Source organism: Leopardus geoffroyi, chromosome C1 (assembly GCF_018350155.1).
Source record: "Leopardus geoffroyi isolate Oge1 chromosome C1, O.geoffroyi_Oge1_pat1.0, whole genome shotgun sequence".
NCBI lineage: Eukaryota > Metazoa > Chordata > Mammalia > Carnivora > Felidae > Leopardus > Leopardus geoffroyi.
In genome coordinates this window covers 11,706,078-11,729,311 of record NC_059328.1, presented here as the reverse complement: position 1 = coordinate 11,729,311, position 23,234 = coordinate 11,706,078, and the positions used below count along the sequence as shown (strand labels likewise).

General features: G+C 59.1%; 1 protein-coding gene across 2 annotated transcripts; it reads left to right on the top strand.

Moving 5' to 3' along the window:
- The first annotated feature begins 3,900 nt into the window (after positions 1-3,900).
- FAM131C (family with sequence similarity 131 member C) lies at positions 3,901-22,959 on the top strand. 2 transcript variants are annotated; one of them, XM_045475784.1, is made up of 7 exons: positions 3,901-4,006; positions 17,030-17,145; positions 18,163-18,198; positions 18,457-18,550; positions 20,671-20,853; positions 21,127-21,237; positions 22,043-22,959. In XM_045475784.1, the coding sequence occupies exons 2-7, from the start codon at positions 17,062-17,064 to the stop codon at positions 22,324-22,326; spliced, it is 792 nt and encodes a 263-aa protein (XP_045331740.1). In that variant the 5' UTR covers positions 3,901-4,006; positions 17,030-17,061; the 3' UTR covers positions 22,327-22,959. The 2 variants fall into 2 exon arrangements, with proteins under 2 accessions (XP_045331740.1, XP_045331739.1); XM_045475783.1 differs by lacking the exon at positions 3,901-4,006 and adding an exon at positions 4,326-4,631.
- The last annotated feature ends 275 nt before the right edge of the window (positions 22,960-23,234 follow it).

Here is a 23,234-nt window from a genome sequence, read left to right as displayed (position 1 = left end):
GTCTTGGGCTGCCCCCTGGTGGCCACCTCCTCCATGACACTCACAACTCAGGAAAGCCAGCTCCGGTGTCTCACCTGTCTCTCTTGATCCGAACAGGGGGGGCCTCCTCCCTGCCTGCAGAGATCCAATGCCCAGGGAGTCAGAATCTCAACTTCTGAACCCTGAGAAAGGGATGCTGTCATGAAACAGCCACTGTGGACCAGGCCCGGGACGGGCACGTTAGAGATAAATTTAGTGCACCTGTTTCCTCACCAGGCTGGGAGCGTCTCCAGGACAGGGGCTGGTCTCTTCCCAGTGTCCCTAGTGCCTGGCACAGTGGCTGTGTCTCCTCCGTCAGACTTAGAGCTCCCTGAGGACTTTGCCTCCCCAATCAGATGGGGGGCTCACCGTCCTCTCTCTCTCTCTCCCTCCCTATCTCATCCAGTTCAGCTTGTTGCCTAGAGGGTTACAGGGGGAGGGCTTGGACCTGTCACCTCACTCCAGCTAGAAGCCCCCAGGCCGGAGGCTGGAGCTGAGACTGGCTTTCTTTCTCAGGCTTCCCAGAAAGGCCCCAGGCAGGGCTGGGCCTCCAGCGAAACAGGACTGGGGAGGCTGGTCCAGGTCTCAACAGCACCTGAGACTGGGAGACTGGAAGGAAGCTCGGTGTGCAGAGGAAGAAACAGGATGGGGCTTCCTGTTGCCCTTTGGATAAAGGGCAGATTTCCGTGTGAGACCCTGTGGAAACCGGCTCCTTTAACCCGCTCCTCCCGCTCTGTGCTCCAGCCACTACCACAGTCCTCTCGTCCTCCTGGGAGTCTGTCCCTCCTCCCACCTCCCGACCCTTCAGACTGTTGCCCATGCCACTCGGGCTGCCAGGCCGAGTCCCACTCCCCCTTCGGCTGTGGACTCGGTCACCATCTCTTCCCCCAGATGCCTCCTGAGGCGCCTAAAGCCGGATAAGGCCCCTCTCTTCCACACTGTCAACAGCTCTTTCCTAGCACTTCTCAGGGTTGTGATTCTCAACTTACCTGGGTCACTACCGGATTAATGCCTCCCTCCCTCCAGCTCTTCTCCCTCCCCCAGGGAAGAGGAACCCTCATCTGTCTCATTGATGCTTAATCAGTGCTACGCAGGGCTGGGCACATACTAGATGCTCAGTAAACATCAGTTGGATGAAGGAAAGGTTGCTTGAGTCAGTCCTGGCCCTAATCAGTTTCTAGATGTGTGACCTTGGACAAGTCTCACTTTCTGTCATTCAGTTAACGAATACTTACCGAGCACCCACTAGGCACTGTTCTGGGCATACCCATCAAACGCAGATCTGCTGGGCTTCCAACTGCTTTCCTGAGAAACCAGCACTGAGATGTGTGAGGCCTGGAGATGGGCAACCCGGAAGTCTTGTCCTCTCCCACTGTCCCCCCGCCCAAGACATCAGAAAAGCCAGTCCCCTGTATGCCCCTCGGTATCCCTGCCTCGATACCTTTGTGCACACAGAGCACTCCCCCATCTTTGCCTGCCGAGGTCCCGCTCAACCTTCAAATTCCCACGGCAGGGTCACCAACACCTTGAAGGCATCCCCACGATCCTTGGCAGAAGCAGTTCTGCTCTTACAACACTCGGCTGGCATGGGGATACACCATTGTCCACACTGACCCAAGCTCTTTATGCACATGGCTCCCCCTGCCTCCCCCCCACCACCAGCCATGCCACCCCCAATCCCAGAAGCACCTGGGCTTAGACTGTGATTCATTGCTGTAAGCCTCCGGTTGATTGATCTTTCTCTGGTCAGGCCCCGCAGCGTCTGCTCTCCACGCTCCAGCGCCCAGCCCAGGGCCAGGCACTCAGCGCTGGCTTGTGAATGTCTGTTGCTAAGAACAGCAGCGGCAGGCCATAGAAGCAGGGGCTCTGGATGGATCCCCAAAGTCCTGATGGGAGAATGGGATTCAGGGCACCGCCTGGGCACTCTCTCCCCTGGTCCCCTCACTCATGAGGGCCTCTTTCTCTCCCTGCTCTCCCACAGATGGTGAAGCAAGGAGGGGGCTGGGGGGAGGGTAATAGAAGGTCACAGGGCAGATGGACTGTAGGCTCTCTGGGAAAGGACAGCTTGCCCCCGGGGAAGGACAACCACACATCTTAGAGCTGCCTGGGAATCTGGGAATCGTCAGCTTCAGCAAAATTCCAAGGACTAGGAAGGTGAATGTGGGCACACAAGGGGGAGCAGCCCACCCCTGCGAGGCCCTGTTTGCAGTGAGTGCCAAGCTGGGCCGACAGGCAGGCGACCCCGGTTGGACTCTCTATCAATTTGCTGTGTGACCTTGGGCAAGCCCTTGCCCCTCTCTGAGCACCAGTCTGCACACGGACAGGATTGAGTCAGTGTGGAGCTGACCAGCATGAATGCCAGAGGCTGGGATAGCCAGGGCCACCCCACCGCACCCTGGTCATATCTCTGAGACGGTGAGCGGGGGACTCTGCGTGGGGCCACTGCCCAGCCTCATCCACCTGTCCCTGTCTTAGGCTGAAGGGGCACAGTGGGCTCCCCAGGCGTCCTCTCCCCTGCGAACTGCCCCGTTCTCGGCTGGGGTCCACCCCCCCCCCGTCCCTCCCGCCCCCAGAACTGCTAGGCTGCCAGCTGGGAACATCAGGAGCTGTGACCAGCGTCCTGCGTCATGGTGAGTCACAGCCATCCCTCCAAGCCAAGCCCAGTCACCCCACGACAAGAAGGAGAGAAAGGACACCTTGCCCCCCCGCCCCAGGCCATACAGGAAGGATTCCTCTCTTCTTTCCTTTTCCCCACTAGGGCAGGCCCACACCTGGCACTGTGCAAGGCACGGAAGCATCCAGGGTGACCCGGACAGACTGTCCCTTCAGAGCTATCCTCCCTCAGGCCAGAGTTGGGGGGTGGGGGCTGCTCTGAGAGGGGCAGCACATGGGGGGCTCTGAGCACACGTGGCTGAACTTAGCACTGACTCTAAGGCTGGCACATCTCTCTCCTTCACACCAGCACATAGTAGGCACTTCACGCACATTCATTGAATGACGATTCCTCAGGCTTCCCGTGGGCGTAGAGAAACTTGGTGAGGCAAGAACGCATCACACCTGTGTTCGCCGTCACTGTTACTCATTTTTAGCCCTAAGTACCTACTATGTGCCATTTTGCCTATATTTCTCATTCATCCTTACAGCAATCCTGTGAGGTGAGCTTTTTTTTTTACCCCAATTAACAGATAAGAAAACTGAGGCTCAGGGAGGTGAGGCAACTTGCCCAAGGTCACACAACTTCGTGTGAACTGAGCCAGCATTCACACCAGGTCTGCTGACGCCCATGGTTAGAGCCACTCTCCATCCACACCCTACTTGAGACAGGGCACCGGGCCTGGGGCTGGGGGGGGGGGGGCGGGGAGAGAAAAAGGTCAGCACCCTCCCCCACCCCCCTGGCAGTCCTGCCAGGCCCAGACCCTGCCCTGCCAGAGGCCTCCAGCTCCAACCCACGCTCATGCCTCAAACCTTATTCATGCCTCAAAACCCTGCACGGCCATCGCCAGGTTTTGGAAGGCAGCCAGCGAACCTGAGGAAGGCGCCCAGGTAGGTGTAGGTGTAAAGATGGGGTGAGATACGAGTGCAAGTCAGTGCTTCAGACACCGCAGTGCTTGTGCAAGGGAAGGTTCGCTCAGGAGCTGGGTGTGTGAGTGTGTAAGACGTGTGCAAACGCGGATGGCTGCATGTGTGTGCTAGTGTATGCGAGCTCGTGTCCATGAGTGGGTACGGATGCGTGGGACACGCGTGAGCGTGTGCGCGTGAGTGAGCCGCGGTTGCCCCATGAGAAGGGACCCAGGGCTGAGAAGAAGCCCCGCCCAGCCTCTGTGCGGGCCAGTGGGCCCGGAGGAGGAGCTGACCCTCAAAGTCGCCTCACAGCCTAAGGGACCTCAGGCAAGCCTTCGGTGAGCCTCAGTTTCTTCCCCTGTTCAATGGGCGGAGTGGAACTGGTGTTACTGCGCTGCGCCAGGCGTCTGGTCCCGATTAAGTTAAGGTGTGTGCTTTGTGCCCCAAATCCTGGAATCTCCGCGTCCCCGCTGCCGGTCCCCTTCCCTGACCTTCAGCCCCTGTCACCAGGTGGCGACGGGTGAGGGTCAGAGGTTCCATCCCCTCTCCCCGGCTCCCCGCCGCTCGCCGTGGCTCCCTCCCTCCGTCCAGCCCGGGTCACCCCGCACCCCCGCCGCCGCGCCCGCGCCGGGCACCCCCAACCCGCCCCGCCCCGCCCCCGTCCCGCCGACCCCGCCCCGCCGACCCCGCCCCCCAGCCGGGGCTGCGGCCACAGGTGCGCGCGGCGGGCGGCGCCGGGCGCTGGGGAAGGGGCGGGGCGCCCTGCGCGCGGCTCTGCGCTCGCGGGCTCGGGGCGCGCGGTCCCCCGGGTCCCCCCGCCCGCCGTGCTGCCCGCGGCTGGCAGGAGCGGGCGCGGCGCGGGAGGCGGCGGCGGGCACGACCCGGCGGGAGCGACGGGGAGCCGAGCGGAGCCCCAGCCCCTTCCCGCCCGCTGCGCCGGCGCCGCGCGTGAGCCCCGGGCCCGCGGAGAGATGAGCGCCCGGCGGCCCGACGCACCCGAGGCGCAGCGGCCCGGCCCCGCGGCCCCGTGATGGGCTCCTGCGTGTCGCGAGGTGAGGGGGCTGCCGGCCCGGGTGGGGGGTCGGGGGCCCGGGGCCCCAAGCCGAGGACGCTCGCACGTCCGCTCGCCGGCTCCCGGGAACCTGGGGGGTGGGAGCGGGGGTGGGGGGCGACCCGGCCTTCGCGACCGGTACCACCCCACGCCACCCCACCGAGCCCCAGGGGACGCGGTGCCCCGGGAGGACGGGGGAGGGGGGCAGCGCGGGGAGAGCACGGGGAGGTCACCGCATCTCCAGCCCGGCTTGGAACCACACCCAGGCAGGTGGCTCGGAGCGGGGTCGCTTCCAAGCCGGCAGCCACACACCCCCTGCCGTGTGCTCTGAGGGGAGGGAGGCTCCTGGTTGCTCCTGGCTTCTCTGGAGAGGCGGTGGGGACACCAGGGGAGCAGGCCGACTCTCCTTCCCACACTCCTCCAAGGCACAGGCCTTCCTTGCCCGACGCGGGCACTTCTGTCCCCTTACCCCAGGCCCCTGTCTTCAGGGTCCCGGAACCCCACGGACAGCAATGGGTTAATGGACATGCACAGGTTATAAAGAAGGTATCCCTCCCCCCACCCTCATCCCTACCGCCTCCTCCCCACCCCCATTCGTGGTCAGGGGACTGGAAGGGACAGAGACAGCTGATGTTCCCAGGAACCCCTGGGCCTTTCTTTCTGCCTCTGAGCTTTCGGCCCTGCCCTGGCCCCCTCTGCTCTCCTGCACTTCCCAAGGTGGTACCCCAGGAGTGGGAGTGAACTGCCCGGAGAGGGTGCCGGTGGAGTCCTGCACAGAGCAGGGGGGCTGGAGACGGGGGAGGGGGGGGCTGGGGGGGTGGAAGTGACTGAGGCCTTGGCCCCAGCTCTGCAGACTGAGGCCAAACCCACTGACCCCAACCACACAGCCAATAGCTTACTTTCAGGGGTTGAGGGATGAACAGGCACTGGGGAGGGCCGCACAGGCCCTGGAGGGGGTCTTGTCCTGGGGGGGGAGGGGTGCTGAGGAAGGAGCGCAGCACCCCTCCCCCATCCTCTGGCCTCTAAGGAGCTCATCAGTCCAAGTGGGACGTTCAGGCTAGTAGCTTGGGGTGTCTCAGGAGGGTGTCAGGGCTGGGATCGTGGGTGGGACTGAGGTTGTGTGAGGTTCACAAACTTATTCATTCATTACGCTGATGTCAGCGCGACACCTACTGTGTGCGTGCTGGGTGGGCGTCTAGCGGAGATGGGTCCGGTACAGCGTCTGCCCTTGTGAGGCCTAAAGGTGGCCAGAGGGGAAGGTAGTTTCAAGGGTTCCGGGAGAGTATTTAAGATCCTTGAGGACTGACAGCCTCTCAGTGTGTTTCCAGAAACCGGAAGGCTCTGGGCAGGCTCTGGGTGTGGGACAGCTGGGATCTAGTGTTTCCTTGGTGACTATGTCCCTTCCGCATCACTTGGCCATCCCGCGCCAGGGACCCGAGTGGACCTGTCTGTGAGCTGGAAGGCTGCAGACCCATTGAACACAGCACAGGGGCCAGGGAGGAAGAGATTCCTGCCAAGGTCCTCTGACCCCCCAACCAGGGGCTGGCACCCTCTGCTGTGCTGTCTGAGGTCACACAGGCACCCTTCCTTCTGCGGCTTGGGCTCCCCAGTGCCCCCGCCAGATCTAGTTGTGTGTTCTAACCTTGTCTGCTTCCTGGGGCTTACAGCCCCAACATGCATGGGGCAAGTTGGATGAAGGTCCGGGACCACTTGAGCAGAGGACAACTGTGGTCCCAGGGACCGAAGCACTAAGTGGAGGCCACCCAGCCTCTAATTGTCACTAATACTGTCAGAGTGCTTACAGCTTACCAGGTATTGGTTGGAGCATTTTAGGCACAAGTAGCTAATTTGGGGTAGGTACTATCACAGAACCCATTTTACAAAATGGAGAAACTGCCCAGAGGGGGAGTTGAGTGACCTGAAAATAGCTGACCCTGTGCCCTTCGCCTCCTGCACCACACCCCCAACCCGTAGCCCGGGGGCCTGGCCGCTCCTCTCCAGCTACAGGCTTCCATGAGCGTCCGAGTGTTGTTCTCGGAACAACCAGTGCCAATAACAACCACTGTCTCCAAGCACTTTGCTGTGCCTGCTACGTAGCCCTGAAGCCAGGCCAGGGATCGCAAGCCTCATGCTATGCCCATACTCAGCCCAGAGCCTGCACCCAGGTGGGGCCGCCCTAGCCAAACCCGAGCCCCGGGTACAGGCCACACCTGGCAGAGCCTCCCCATAGCAGCATGGGGCAGCACGTCCCTTCTCTGTGCCAGGCCTGAGAGGTCAGGAGTGCAGACTCTGGAGCTGGCCAGCCTAGGTTCCCATCCACACCATTCACTAGCTCTGTGACCTCAGCAAGTTACTTAACCTTGGATGTGTGTCTCAGTGCTCTCATCTCTAAAATGGGACTAATACCAGTATTGATGTCCTAGGGTTGCTGGGCAGGGATCAAATGACTTAATTCCTGTAGAGCACTCAGACCCGTGCCTGGCAGGAAGTAAGCACTCATAAGTGTTACTATTTGTTTCATTTGAAATGTTTTGTTATCACCGAGATAACAAAGAGACCCTCTTGTCTGGGAAAGGGGAGGCCTCGGAGGCTTCCAGCCCCGTCCTGCCCTCATGACTGCCCTGTGGCAGGCATTTGAGGTACTGAGGACTTGGGGAAAGTCATGGGGACCAGAGTAAGGCAACAAATGCTATTTCCAGGAGCTACTTTGTATTCATCATCTACTAAGCTACCATTTATCAAGGGCTTAGCCTCACCCCGGCTGAGCCTTTACTCCTCTGACCTAGTTTGTCCTCATTCAACCCTGGGAGGGGAGACACGGGGCTCAGAGACAGGAAGAGTCTTACCTGAGGTCACACAGCCAGGACACTGAGAGGCAGGATTTGAATCCAGGTCCATGGTAGCCCAGCGCCTGAGGAGGGACCCCTTGCCCTTTGCTTTCTGATGTGCCCTACGTGAGAGAGGTACCCAGGGCATGGCCAGTGCTTAAAAAAAAAACAACTCTCGAATAACTCACGTGGTTGGGGCTTTGCTGCCACCACTGGTGACAAAGTGTATGGAGCAGGGGGAGTTAATATCTACCTCCCTCTCTCCCGGCTGCAGGTTCTCTCAGGGCCGCCCCATGGCCCTGGCACCCCTCCGCCTGCCCCTCCTGCCCCAGCCCTATCCTCCAACCAGCCCATCAGCCTCCTGGCCTCACCCTGGGGCTCTCAGTGCCCTGGGCCCTGGGGTGAGGGCAGAAATCGGAGACTGAAGCCTTTCTTCTGGAAGGTCAGACATCTATGATGTCTGGGAGAAGGCTCCAGCTCTGAAGGGGCCGGCCAGAGCCACCCACAGTGCCCAGGGCCCACTGACCACGCCCCTGCCCCAGCCCCTCAGCTCTTTCTCACCCTGGCCCTTGCAGAGCCAGTGAGCAGTCCGACACGGGCACTGGGGGAGACTGAGGAAGGAGTAGACCGAGCCTTGTTAGGAGCTCACTGGCTGAGGAAAGAAACACAGCCTTGCCCGTGGAGTAGTCTAAGTGGGGAGGCAGGGCACGGACACACACACATACACACACACACACGTGCACAAAAACTGCTTGAGGAGATCACCACTGGTTAGTGGTTTGAGCACAGTCTCTGGAATTTCAGACTGATTTAGGTTTGAACCCCCATCTCTGTTCTTATTAGCTGGTGACTTTGCAGAAGTGATTTAACTTCCTGAGCTTCAGTTTCCCTGTCTGTAAAGTGGACATAATAGTATCTACTTTGCAGGATTTTAGTGAGGGTTAAACAAGAGATAATGGATGAAAAGGCCTAGGACAGTCAAGGCCTCGGCCCTGAAAAATAGTAGGTGTTCAATAAATAATGGCAGCAAATCACTGCAGGCCAGACTTTGCTCATTAGGGCTAATACAGCCGAGGCCAATCTAGGCAGGCTGCCTGGAGGAGGTGAGGCTAGCCCAAGATGAGCTCTAGGATAGCTCATCAAAGAGACTGAGCCACAGGATGGCAGAGGAAATGGAAAGGAGTTGAGGTGTGTGGGAGGTCCTAGAGAAGGGCCCGTTGTCTCCCTCCCATCCTTGGTTGGGGAATGGAAACGGACCCCCTTGCTCTGCATCAGCTCACTGATGAAGTTACCGCTGTGGTCCTGGTGACCTATAAACAAATGTCCTGGGGAGCAGAAGGGCACTTTGTCCACTCGAGGCCAGGCCTCTGCCAAGCTCAGAGCGACAGCCTGCTGTCACGGCAGTGACTCACCAGGCAGAGAGGCCAAGGGCTCACTCCCGGTGGCCTCCCTCTGCACAGTCCCCACGGTAAGCTCCAGCCCTAGGGGCAGGACCAGAGGTCACCGGTGGTGACCGCGATCTGTCCACCCGCTCCAGAAAGAGGATCTCAGGTCTGAGAGGGGAGAGGGACAGAGCAGCCACCGTTTCCGGAGTGTTTGATGTGACGGGTGCTTCATCCTCGGCAACCCTTTCCTGAGGATGTGGGGACTCTCATCTCACAGGTGAGAGCCCACAGCTCACAGGGGCTGTGACGCATCTGGGATTGGACCCGGGGCAGGGACTGTAAAAGTGTTCTCCTCAGAGACTAGGACAGGGCCTGGACCTCAGCCGGCCAGCAGCACGCACCCGGGGAGCCCCTGGCTGGAGGACTGCACTGTGCGCTCAGCCACAGGGGTCCTGAGAAGCTTAGAGCCCAAGCTTGGCGGCTATGGGTGGGGGGTGGGGGGGCACGGTGAGGACCTTTGCACCCCGGCTGCGTATCAATTACTGTGTGCTTGCTTGCTTGCTTGCTTGCTTGCTTTTTAAGTTTATTTTTATTTATTTTGAAAGAGAGAGCAAGTGGGGCTGGGGCAGACAGAGAGGGAGACAGAATCCCAAGCAGGCTCCATGCTGTCAGTGCAGAGCCCGATGCGGGGCTCGAACCCACGAACCGTGAGATCATGACCTGAGCCGAAACCAAGTTGGGCACTTAACAGACTGACCCACCCAGGCGCCCCTCCTGTGTGCTTTCAAGAGGAAGTTTACCCTCTCTGGGCTGCTGGGAAAGAATGGGGTTACCTTGGGCCCTCCCTGCCCTCCTGGGGTGCAGAGCCCTGGGAGACACTCCAGGGGCAGATGGCAGCCACAATGACTAATGGGCTGGGATGTGAGCACCAAAGAACAGCTAAAGGGGCTAGATGGCTCCGAGGCACGTGTGAGAGGGAGCTGAGCTGCAGACTCACCCAAGGAGCACGCAGAGAAAACCAGGGTGGGAGCTTTGCAGCAAGAGGGGCTTAGGTTAGACATCAGGAGGAACTGTCTGCAGAAGATTGAGGAGCTGGTGTGAGAAGGCAGGAAGCATCCCTGGTAGGCAGGAGAGAGCTCTGGCTGAAGGCACAGGGACAGAGGACACGTCTGGATGACACCCCTCTCCTTGCAGGATCAAGATGGCCCCTTCCAAGTTGCTAGGGCAACCAGAGGCTTGTCACTGCTGTGGCCAGGGGAGGCGGGGGAGGGGGCAGGTCTCCAAAGGGGCCTCAGGCCTTGAGGTCAAAGGAGTAGGGTGTGGACCCGGAGAGGAAGGACGACCCCACCACTGCCTCGGAGAAGGAGACGCCCACAGGAGCGATGGCCAGGGGTCCCCCCAGGCTGTCCCCAGCCCCCACCCCACATGAAACACTGTGTTTTTCCAGTTGCTGGTGGTGACGAGGCTGCCGGTCCCAGCTGGGCGAAGAGCAGCCTGTGACTTCACCCTGGGCTGCTCCATTACCTGACGTCTCCATGGCAACCAGCCTGTGACATCACGGGGCCAAAGTCCTCAGGGGGAGAAGGCAGCTTTGGAGGAGGCTCCCAGACGCCAACTGAGGCAGGGGGCAGGAAAGCCAGAGAGGGGCTGAGAGCCAGCAGCCCTCCAAGTCCACCTTGGCCAATGACCTTGCTCAAGCCATGTCTGCTCCAGGCCTTTGACACGGCCTAGCAGCTTCCGCAGTGCCCAGTTCCCCTTACTCTCCAGTCTGCAGACCACACAGTTTTAAAACAGCTTCAGGGACGACCAGGGACCCCTAGAAATATTCCGGCACCTCTCAAAGTTCCCCGGGACAGCCTGCAGCCAGCACAACTCTGCCTGCACCCTGGCAGGCCCCTGCTTATGCACTCTGGAATCTTAGGAATGGCCACTCTCAGACGTTTTTGACTGGAACCCGTAGCAATAAATATAGTTTGCATCACGACCTAGCACACACATAGAGAATTCCTACCACAGGTGCGTAGGCACACTTGTGTGAGCACATGCGTGTCTGTGCAATTTAAAGTTTCATGGGGCGCCTAGGTGACTTGGTTAAGCGTCCGACTTCAGCTCAGGTCATGATATCACGTGTGAGTGTGAGTTCGAGCCCCACATCGGGCTCTGTGCTGACAGCTCAGGGCCTGGAGCCTGCTTCGGATTCTGTGTCTCCCTCTCTCTCTGCCTCTCCCCTGCTCACACTCTGTCTCTCTCTCCTTCAAAAATAAATAAATGTTAAAAAAATAATAATAAACTGAAGTTTCATGAAACAATACTTAACCTGACTCCTCCGTAGGTTCTGGTATTTTCTGTTTTATTTTATCACTTTTTTAACAGACTCTTTTTTAAGTTTATTTATTTTTTGGGGGTGGGGTGGGGAATGTGTGTGAGCAGGGGAGGGGCAGACAGAGAGGGAGAGAGAAAGAATCCTAAGCAGGCTCCATGCTGTCAGTGCTGAGTGAGATGCGGGGCTCGATCTCACAAACCATGAGATCATGACCTGAGCTGAAGTCAAGAGTTCGATGCTTAACTGCCTAAGCCACCCAGGCATCCGTATTTTATTCTATTTTTTAATTTTTAAATGTTTGTTTATTTTTTGAGAGAGAGAGAGCACGTGCACACACAAGCAGAGGAGGGGCAGAGAGAGAGAGAGAGAGAGAGAGAGACAGAATCCAAAGCAGGCTCCAGGCTCCCAGCTGTCAGCACAGAGCCCGATGTGGGGCTCGAACCCATGAACTGTGAGGTCATGACCTGAGCTGAAGTCGGATGCTTAACTGACTGAGCCACCCAGGTGCCCCTATTTTATTTTATTCTTGAAAAATATGACCTAGTAAGTGGCTTGCATGACCCACTGAAGGATGTGCCCCTGCTTGAACGCCACCTTGGAGGGACCTGGAACACGGTCTTTGTACACATGGAGACTCTGAAACCCAGAGAGGGGCAGTCCCAGCTCAGGGACACGCAGCCGGGCCTCGGGATAAAGACCAGGATGTGTGGAATGTTCCCGTGTGCAAGCACACGGCTCGGCCCACACTCCTCTTGGCTCCTGGGTGATTGAGCTCTGAGTTCAGGGCGTGGGAATGTCAGTCCTGACTCTGCCTTCCTTTTCTCCAGTCCTGCTTCAGACAGGCTCATTCAGACCTCCCTCAGCTGCCCGCCTGCAGCCGCCTCTGGGCCAATCTCAGGGGATCCTGAGTCCCGTCCGGTGTGGATGGAGACTTTCACCTCACACCCTGTTTGGTGTTCCCTTTGGCCGTCCAGTCAAGACTGGCCGCACCTGAGGGCCACAGCCTGCTTTTTCCTCTGCTGGCCTCCCTCCTCTCTCTGGGTCCCATTCTCCTCTGACATGTTGGGGTCTGGCATGAGGAACTTGTAGAAAAGTGGCCAAGATATTTTTATCCCTCTGGAGTTCTAGTGATCTCTGTTGGCTCAAACTGGCTCACTGTTGAGGCCAAAAAAAATTTTTGTTTTTAATGTTTATTTCTTTTGAGAGAGAGAGAGAGAGTGAGAGAGAGAGGCAGGGAGAGAGGGAGACAGAGAATCCCAAGCAGGCTCTGCACTGTCAGCGCAGAGCCTGATGTGGGGCTTGAACTCGCAAACCATCAGATCATGACCTGAGCTGAAAGCAAGAGTTGGACGCTTAATCAACTGAGCCACCCAGGCACCCCTGTTGAGGCAAAGTTTAGTGAGCAATGTGCAGGCCCTGTGGCAGGTGCTGGGGCTGTGGTGGTGAATAAAGCTGACGAGGACCAGCCTGTAGACAGCTGATGGTCTACTGAAAGACTGTGAATAAGGGAAGGGACGTATAATGTGTGGTGGTGGGCACCATAAGATCACGGGGTAGGAAAGGACAGGTGTCATTAAACGAAATGGCTGGAGACCTCGCTGAGGTTCTACCATTTGAGCAGAGACCTGAATGCAGTGTGGGAGTGAACCTGCGGCTATGTGGGAGGAGAGAGTTCCAGCTGGAGGAACTGAGCAGCCAGTGCAAAGGCCCTGAGGCAGGAATGTGCTGGGCGTGTCTGAGCCATCAGTGTGGCTGGAGTGCAAGAGGGAGAGAGGTGGACGTTGAGGTGGCAGGGGGACCACAGGTCCCAGATTAGCATGTGTGAGTTCTGCCAGGGGCCATCTGGGGGGCCTGCCCACTGCAGGGAGATCTGACCTGGTGTGACCTCTTCCATTCTCAGCCCAACTCCCTTGACCCCTAAAGTTGCCCACCTTCCAGCCTCTGAGGCCTGGGGTCCCCTTGTCCTTCATGCAGCCCTCTTAGGGGGCACCAGCAGAAGTCAAACACGGCCCCTTCCTCAGTGTCCTGTTGACCCTTGAGAAACTCATAAGGCAGGCCGTTCCACTCCTCTTCCCGGCCCAGCTGTCTCTCCCCAGCTGTGCCGACACCCAGCCAGGGGTGGGGCGGGTGGGTAAGGATGCTGGCCTCTCTTGTGCAGGCATCCCAGATTTCTGAGAGCCCCCTCACTTCACTTGTGAAGTCAGCAGCGTCAGAAGGGTGGTGGATGGCTGGGGTAGAACAGCCTGTTTCAACCACCTTGAAGAGGGTGTTTGCTTCCCCTGCCCTTGACAGTGGCTTTCTTCCAAGTGGGGTACCCGGTACGTCTCTGTTCTGCTTTGGATCCTGGTAGGCAATACCTAGAGAACAAGAACAGCCAACTGTCCATTCTACAGATGAAGAAATGGAGGCTCCAAGAGGCAAAGTCAAGGTCCCACAGGTAGTAAAGGGCAGAGTTGGGAGTTGAACGGGGCGATCTGGCCCCAGAGTGTCACCCAGTTGTCTCTGGACCAGCTCCTCAGGAGCAGACCCTGGAATGAGGATTTGGGTGCAACTGGTGTATGAAGGAGATCTTCCAGAGGAAACCAGTAAAGGAATGGAGAGAGCAAGGCGGAGGAGAGGGGCCGCAAAGGGTCTGTCGCCCTGCGAGGGTGGCTGCAGCCCCATCCCGCGGGGGGGACTCTGAGCTTTTCAACCCCAAACAAAGGGTCATAAACTCGCCTCCGGTTGCCAGAGAGTGGCTCACCCGAAGGAGACACGGTTGCTGCCAGTTGGGAGCCAAGCCCATGGGGCAGGGGCTGTGAATGCGCAAAAAACAGGAGGAGAAAGCGATCCAAAGGCACAAGTGAGGCCAGTGGAGCACTCATGCTGTCCTCCGGCTCCCCGTCCTCCCCTCCCTGCCAACACCTCCGAAAGCCCCCTAGTCACACTTCAGCCCCCGGCCCAGCCCTGCCTCTGGGAGCACCTGGTACTTTCCACCTCCGCTTCCTCCGGGAAGCCCTGCTTGCTTCCATGCCATCCGCTCTTGCAGACTCTGCCTGGGCCACCTAAGCCAGAGAAGGGTGGTGGGAGCTAGCGTCCAGCACAGGGAAGCTGCAGGCTGGGACCAGCGTCCTGCAGAGATCCCCCTCCCTGCCACGGCCCAGACACCCCTGCTCCTCCAGTCTCCCAGACTCCACGGTTTTGTACAAGCTGCACACCCCTCCCTCTGCCTACAGCACCTTCCTCCTGGCACCCCCTCCTGGCTAGCTCCCCCATCCGCGTGAGGAGTCCGTTCCATCATACCAGGAGAGGGGGGTGAAGAACGGGAGCACTCGTGGGTGCTCCTGCCCCCCCCCGCCACCGCCCATCAGCCTTGTGTTTGAATGAGGGGCTTTGGGACTGGTTTCCAGGCAACTGGGAGCTCCCAGAGGGCAGGGATGAAGTCTTAATCCCGCCTCTGTGCCCAGGAGCTTGGATGGTACAGACATGTATTAAATGGATGCTTAGTGGGAGAAGAAATGAATGGATGCATAAATGAATGAATGAATGAATGAATGAATGAATGAATGAACCAACTAGAATGTCAGCTCCGTGAGGGCAGAAACCATCTCCGTCTTGCTTGTCATTGTTTGTCAGTGTTCCTAGTGCCCGGAACAGAGCCTGGCACGTAGTAGGTGCTCAGCTAATGCTTTGGAATGCATCAGAAAGAAATGCTTACTCAAGTGAACGTAAGGGTGTTCCCAGTTACCCTCTGGAGGTGGAGTCCTCTTCAGTTCAGCCCAAGAATTCAGTCCAGCAAACCCCGCTTCTTCAGTTCAGCCTGTCATCCCTTCAGCAACTTCTGCAAGCCTACTATGTGGTAGGCCCTGAGAATGCATCACGATGGGACTGGTCCCTGCCCTCCCACACATGCTTTTAGCAGACAGCCTGTGCTAACTGCTATAATACAGGCAGAGGTCACTCCACAGTGTCGACAGAACACCCTCTGGGTGCCAGGCCCTGTTCTCTGGTCTTTGCTATGGTCTCTGCTCTCATGGTCTCGCATTCCCAGAGGGATCGGACACTTCAAAACACAAGAACGTCAAAGAGTGCCGGCTGCTGTAAAGGAAGCTTGGCCCTGGGGGCAGGGAGGGCCCCCTGAGGAGGTGACCTTGAGCTGAGACCTGAGTGACACGGTTCAGGAAGATCTGGGGATGGTGTTCCAGGTGGAGGGGATAGCAAGGACAAAGAACAAGTGGGCCATTTGGGGAGCAGCAGGGAGGCCAGAGTGGCAGAAACAGGGACCAGGCTGGCGTGCAGGGTGAGGGGCTGGCTCTCCCGTCAGGTTCAATGGAAGGAAGCCAGCGGCAGGTCTTCAGCAAAGGTGCAGTCCGACCTGTAGCATCCCTGTGCGGCCGGGTGGAGAGTGGGCTGCGTGCCAGGAGAGGAAGCAGGAGGCTGTGGCCCTCTTGTGGTCCAGGTGAGAGAGGGTGATGCCCCCTCGTGGGCAGCAGTGGTGGGGATGGAGACGGGTAAATCCGGAAGGGAGGTTGGAGAGACAGCCAGTAGAGCTAAGGCAGCGCGGAGAAAACTGGATTTTTGGTTGGTACAGCTGGGTGGACCATTGCGTCATTTTCTAAAATTGGAGAAGTGGAGGAAGACGGGCCTGAGTTTCCTTGAGACACCTGCCGGGCATCCGTGAAGGGAGTTGGAAATTCAGTGTGGGACTCAAGCAGAGTCAGGGCTGTGGGTGTGAATGTGGGCGGCAGCCGCTCGCTCTCCGATGAGATGCCCTGGGAGAGAGGAGGAAGATGAGGAGAGGCTGAGAAGCCAATGAACCGCTGGGCTTGGCCAGGTAGTCAAGGGCTTTCTCCGGAGAGGCGACCCGAAAAGGGTGGAGGAGAAAATGGGAGTCCAGGAAGTAGAGGTCGAACACAACTCTAAGCGTGGCCTGGAAGGGGTTGGAGGAGTGGGCACGGAGCTGGGGGGAGCTGGGGTCGGGACCACCACACCGGCGGCCAAGAGGGAGACAGACAGACCGGGACGGTCACAAGAGCAGAGAGAGAGCAGAGCTCCTGGGTTGGGGGCAGGGCAGAGAGAGAGCAGAGCTCCTGGGTTGGGGGCAGGGCCAGGTCCCAGTGCCTGGTTGGGACGGCTGGTCTGGGCTCGCCTCGGATGGGGTAGGGATAGTTCTTCCTCTGTCATAGGAGGGAGAGCAGATGGTGTGGGCAAAATGCGGGCGGGGTAATGACTTGAGGTAGAAAAATGGGGCCAGAAGGGAGCCTGCCGAAGGCTTCTGGGTCTCAGTGAGGGACGAGGAAGAGCCAGGAGTAGGGCGTGGGGTCGGGGGTGCCAGGGTTGCCGGTTCGAGAAGGAAAGACGCCCGAGGGAGTCCGCCTGGCATGAAGCAAACGTAGCGGTGATGGGAGACAGGTAGAAGGGTCCCCAGACGGCCACTTTCTCCAGTGACATGCAGGTCCAGGCGCAGAGCAGGCAGAGGGGAGACTGAACACGGTTGAGACTTGAGGGCGTCCGCGAAGGAGAGCTCAGTTCGCAGGCTGGGCCAGGGCTGGGCCGGGAGGGGAGCGAGGGCACCAGGGGCTAATGGAAAAGAGGAGGGGAAAGGGACTGGAGGTCTCCATGAGGTCAAAAATTCTGGAGTGTGGGGGCTGGAATTAGGGGAAACGGAGGAACGGGCAGACGGACGATAATTCTCATGGAGGGGACCAGGCGGGAGGAGATGTAGCTGGTCTCCTCATCTGCCATGGCCTTGGGTCTCTGTTCCCTACAAGATGACAAGGGATGATAATATCGTAGTGCCCATCTCTCGGGGCTGGCCTGAACAGGCCCCATAAGGAGGAGAGTGTGCGGTTTTTCTGAATTCCTCCTGTCATTGTATTTCCAGATCTGTTCACAAGTGCCCACAAGGACTGCCCCATGCCCCAGGGCACGGGTCCTCTGAACCCAGACTTGCCCTCCAGCCATCCCCCTGCTGTCGCTCCAGACCATGTCACTGGCAAGGTAACTGGTCACCCTTCATCCCCACCTATGCCCTGGTTCCCAGAGTGTCCCCTACAGCTCCCCACGAGGAGCTGAAACCTTTCCAATCTTCCCTTCCTGCCGCACTTGGCTACTTCCTGTGGGATCAGAGCCCCCAAGGTTTGGTACTCAGTTGAATGAAGGTCTGGGTCAGCCTGGGCATCCAGGACCTGGACCTGGGTTGTTTAGAAAAGAGAGTCCTGCCTTGGAGATTTTCCCACCCAAATTAACTCAGTCTTGCAGATAACAAGTCCCCCCACCCCCACCCCCTACCACCAGCCCACCAGCCCTTAGCAGCCTGCATTGCCCTCTGGAGGGTAGAGTGCCATTCTTTTTTTTTTTTTCTTTTTCTTTAAGTTTATTTAAGTAATCTCTGCATCCAACGTGGGGCTCGAACTCACAACCCTGAGATCAAGAGCTGGGTGCTGGGTGACTGAGCCAGCCAAGCGCCCCCAAGAGTGGCATTCTTAGTCCGGATGCATTAGGAAGAGCTTGCTGGGGGTCTCAAATCTTGCTGCATCATTTCCACCCCCACCCCAGAGGTCGTGGCTTGGACCTACCTCTTGATATAATTATTATAATATATATATTTTTAGCGCATACACATGCTAAGTGACATGCTGGGCACTTTGCATCACGACAACCCGTGGGGTAAATGGTAGTATCACCCCTTTGCAGAGGAAGAAACTGACGTTCTGGGATGTTAAGGCATTCGGCTAAGCGTTCCCAGGTGCAAAGTACAGAGTCAAAACTCGAACCCCGGTCGGATCTATGTCCTGCACTCGCTGCCTTGCTGGCAGAGCCACCATTGCCTGCCCCCCGCCCCCCCGTCTTTCCCGCACGGCAAGGGAAACCAGGGCACGACCCAGGAGTAGGCAGACCCCGACCTTGGAATACCAGAAGGCTGACCGACACCACCGCCCCGGGCTCCAGGACCCGTGCCTTCTGCTGGCACTGTGTGCCAGGCCCTGCCTGACCCTCTTTCTCCTCTCGTTTTAGGACAAACAGATGGATTTCTGTTGGGATCCTTGGCAGGTCAGTGCGTTTGCCCTTCCCCCGGTCCAGCCAGCCGCGGCTGACACCATTGCCCCTCACTGTGCAGTGCCCAGCCTGAACACCCAGTCCTGCCGGCCCTGGGGGAGGGGGGCCCTGACGAGAACGGCGGGGTGGGAGGGCCCTGTGGGGGTGGGCACAATCGCTCAGGGAGGATGCCTCGTGGGGATGGAAGTGGGGAGGGGGGTGCCCTCTGGCAGGTGCAGGGGGGATGTCATCTGGCACCTCTCTTCCCCGCAGAGGTGCTTCCAGACCACCAACGGCTACCTGTCTGATTCCAGGTCCTGCTCCAGCAACTACAATGTGGCGGCTCTAGCCACCTCGTCCCTTGTGGGTAGGCCCCGACTGCCCTCTCCTGCCTTGGAGTTAGCATGTCCCCCACCCCTGGACACTAGCCGTGGGGAGGGCAGAGCTAGGCCGCAGAGGGAAGGATCGCAGCCCCGCCCGAGTCACCATTTTCCAGATGCCACGCTCTGGGCCGGGTTCGGCCAGGGGTGGTGACTTAGTGTTCCTGACCCACCCCCCCGACCCCCCGGCCGGGTTAAGTTGTTGGGGTCTCCCCGAAGCCCTGAGGAGCTGGCCCCGAGTCTTCAGATCTCTTCAGCAGATGCAGTCTGCCTGTCACCCCACCTTGGGTCGGGTTCCCTAGAAGCAGAGCCCCGGACGAGGATTATGCGAGTGCTTTATTGAGGAGTAGTTCTGGAGGGCAGTGTGTAGGAGTGAGGGCAGCAGGGCCAGGGGAGGGAGCCCAGCAAAGAGGGGGCCGCACGAGAAACCGTTCTCGGCCTGATACCCCCGGGGAGCTCAGGAGCACGGACGGAACCACTCCCGGTGCTGGCGGATGCTTGGATATTACTGCCCCCCGTTGGTCCCTTGTTGCCCCTGGGAAGGCTCTCAGCCAAGGGCAGGCTCTGGGGAGGGCTGCAGGCGGGAGGCAGTGGCAGCGGGGAGGTAGGCGCACAGGCCAGCACGGGTCTGCCGCGCAGGTGGCCCAGAGCACACCTTCCGGGCCGTTCTCAGCGGGCCAGCCTCTTTGCTCACAGGTCTGTCCCACGTACCTCAGGCTCACGTCTCCTTAAATCCCTCACGGCCCTCATGGCCCTCCCTCCGTTTGCCTGGACGCTTTGCCACCTGAAACCCCTTCCCTCTGCAGGGGCCCTGCGGGGGCCTCTCCAACACCTCCTGCAAAGACCTTCGCCGGTTGCCCACACATCTAGCTTGGGGAGGGGGGCTCCGCCTTCTTCCTTGCCTCCGTCCTCCCCATTTTCTCAGTCTTATGGCTCTGGTTTCCTTGGTGGATACCCCGTCTTGCTTAAATATTGCCGTTCCTTGCGTCTTGGCTCTGAGACCCCAGTGACCGTGTGCTCAGCCTTGGTTCAGAGAGATGCTGAATCATGCCTGACAGCCCTTTCTGTCAACTTCCACATCCAGCCAATCTCCTCCTGAGAACCCTCAGGCCACCCGCACCCCCCCACCACACTGCCCAGCCCCTGTCCTGTCTCTTGCTTCCCTTCAGTGGTATCTGACAGAGCCTCATCTCCACCCTTGGCCCCTTCCCTAACTAGGATGCTCTTCCTAAACAGCAGATCTAACCTGTCACTCTCCTGCTCATTACCCTGCTGTGGCTCCCCATTGCTAGAAGGAAAATGTCAGAGTCCTTAGTCTAGCCCCTGAGGGGCTCTCCAGCCTCTTCCAGTCTTAGTGTTGCCCCCACGTCTCGCCCCTGGTAGTCCTGGAATCATGCCAGATTCTTCGATGCCTTCCTTCTCATCTCATCTCTGAAATAGCCTCCAGTCTTGCCTTCTTCTGTCCAATGCACCTGCAAACCTACCAACCTACCTGTAAAGCTCAAACCCCAGTCCACCTCTTCCAGGAAGCCTACCTGGTATATGGCACCCCACTCAGGTCTCCCCTTCAGCAGAGCTGGCACTGGGCTTGGCACAAGAGATGCTCTCTCAGCACTTATTAATTAATGCATAAAGGGAGAGGACCAGGTGGATCTCGAGTGGATCTTTGGGTGGATCTTCGGGGCAGAAGGGTCTAAACCTGGTCAAAGGGAATGAGGGGTGTGGCAGGTCTGGGGAGGAAGCACCAAGTGGAGGGGAATATTGCCTGAAAGCGGGATGCTGGTGGTGGGGGGGGGCAGTGCATGGGACCTCCACATGAGTGGGGAGCATCTAAGTGAGGTGGGGGGCCTTGGGGCTTGGGGCCCGTGGGGTACAGAGTGGGCACGGGCATTGGCTGGGCAGGGGGACTTGCATAGATAGATACAGGGCTTTGTGGGTATGAGGCTGTGAGGACGCAGGGCGCTGGGTGAGTACACAGCGATGAATGATTGTAGGGCATAGGTCATTGGGTGGGCCTGAGGCACTGGGGGGCCTGGGGTAGCGGGGGTAGGGCCCTGAGCTGGGTTCTGTATCAGAGCGGTCACCCAGCTGCCCTCCATGCCCCCAGGGGTGGTGCAGAGCATCAAGGACCACATCACGAAGCCCACGGCCATGGCGCGTGGCCGCGTGGCTCACCTCATCGAGTGGAAGGGCTGGCGTGCCCAGCGGTCGGGCTGGGAGCCATCCCCGGCTGAGGATGAGCATTACTGTTGCCTGCCAGACGAGCTGCGGGAGGCCCGCTTTGCTGCAGGTCAGAGGTTGGGGACGGGGGAGCATGGGGACGGGACCGTAGGGTCTCTGGTCCTTAGGGGACCGAGGGTCACCACCTGGGCAGTGTCTAGGCAGGGCAAAAAAAAAAATGCCAGGGGGTGGATGGGGCATCAGGTGGGCGCTCTGATCACCGGGGCCTGGATGGACAGCCAGCTCACTGCAGAGTGCCAATGCGGCCTGGCACCGAGGCCCTGCCCCCATCTTCTGCCCTGTCCCTGCTGAGCTGAGTCCCGCTGTCCTCCCCCTCCCCCAGGGGTCGCCGAACAGTTTGCCATCACAGAGGCCACACTGAGCGCCTGGTCCTCGCTGGACAATGAGGAGCTTCACCCCGAGAACAGCCCTCAGGACGTCGTCCAGCTACAGGGTACCTCCTGGGCCAGCGCTGGGGCGGGGCGGGCGGAGCAGAGCAGGGCCTGGGTGCCTGCCCTGCCACCAAATGCACTGTGACCTCGGACAACCCCCCGCCCCCGTCTCCTCAGCCTTGGTTTCTGCATCTGTCCAATGGGGCTGGGGATCCTTGCCCGGCCCACTGCCCAAGGAGAGCTCTAAGGGGAAAGGAGAGAAGAATAATAGTAATAATGCATCGTGGGGATTAAGCGATTACTGTGTTAAGTGAGTATTGTATTATCTCACTTAATCCTCACGACACCTCTACGAAATAGGTCCTGTTATTGTCTCAGGGAAACCGAGGCACCAGGAAACTTGCCCTAGGTTACACAGCTAGAGGCATCAGAGCCAGGACCTGAACCTTAATCCCTAGCACAACCAACCAGTCTTCTAGAACCCCAGGTCACCCCCAGTTACTGCTTCAGCAGGGCTTGGTCCTGGGTGAAGCCTGATACTAGTTACTTCATTTAATCCTTCCTCTGGCAGTGAGGGGAGGGAAGGGAACGGAGGCCGGGGAAGAACACTGTCCCAATTTTCAGAGCGCAGGATTCAGATTCGAGCCCAGGCAGCACGGCCTGCTTTTAACTCCTCCACTCATTCCACCACCCCTGGAACCCCCAGGGAGAAACGGGCTCAGAGAGGTTCAGTGACTTGCCCAAGGTCACACAGCTCAGCAGTGACAAAACACTGGCCTTCACCTTCCCTCACACACCAGGAGAGGGTGAGGAGGGGGTCCGGGACTTCATTCCTCATGCCTCCTCCCCCTCCTGTTGGTTTTCCAGAACTAGAGAACCTCTACCTTCAGGACAGTCTTCTGAGCGGCCCCTCCCAGGATGACAGTCTTCTGGCCTTCTCTTCCCCTGGCCTCTCCCCCGATGGCTGGCCCTCACCCGATGAGCCCCCCATCACAGCTGCCGACCCCCAGCCCCCCAGCCCTGAACAGCAGCATCGGAGGCGGCTGCCTAGGGGCCCGGGGCCTGAGGGTGGGGCCCACCTGCAGGGCTCCCTCCCCTCGGTGGACAGCATCTCCCTCTCGGAGGAGGAGGACGAGGTGTTCTACAACTGAGGTGGGGGCTACATGGCTCAGAGCCTCCTCATACTGTGACCTTGCCCGGGGGGCAGCCCGGGCATATCAGGACGTCGGGGTCCGGGCTGGGCGACTCTTGACCCCTCAGGGCAGGCAGAGGGTGGGTGCAGAAGGGATGGGGGGGGTCAGCACTCCTTGTGGACCACTCTGTGCCTCCGTGGACCTGCCCCAGCAGTGGGAGCCATAATCCCCCTTCTCCCTTCTTTACTTGGCTCAGGTGGGCACCTTCCCCCGCAGGGTTTCTGTCACCAGTGGGCTCAAGGACTCTCAGCAGACACCAGGGCAAGCTGCCCAGAGGACCCTGCAGCTGGGCCCCCAGGCAGACAGACGCAGAAGGGCCTAGGAAACCCACTCGGAGTGGGACCTGGGGCCCCTGCCCTGACCCCGGGGCTCAGTCCTTCCCCCTCCCTCTGTGTTCGTGCCCCCCTCTCTCAGAGGTGGGACAGCCTCTCTGGTAGCTAAGTGTCTGTTCCTCAGCTCCCTTCTTGAGAATCTCTGTCTCTGGAGGGTCTGTTCATCCCTCACTCTCTGAACCTGCTCCCTGGTGCCCCTACTCCCTTCCCTGCACCCTGGAAGGTTCTCTGCAGACATTAAAGTGGTGGATTCACCCAATGAACTTGGCCTGGTCTCTGGGGGAAGGTGTGTCCTTGGGCCCCTGGGATAAGGGGGTTTTAGAGGGACTCGGGGGGGGGGGCCTATGCCCCGCCCCTCCCCCCCCACACACAGGTGGTTCACCCACTGCCAGCCGGCCCGGAGAAGCCCCACGGGAGATGCCCAAGATTCTGCGGAGCACACAGGAGCCACACCCAGGAACGCTGCTTTATCAGCCCAGGCTCAGCCAAGGAGGAAGCTGGGGCTGGGGTGAGGGTAGCTGGACCACAGGGTTC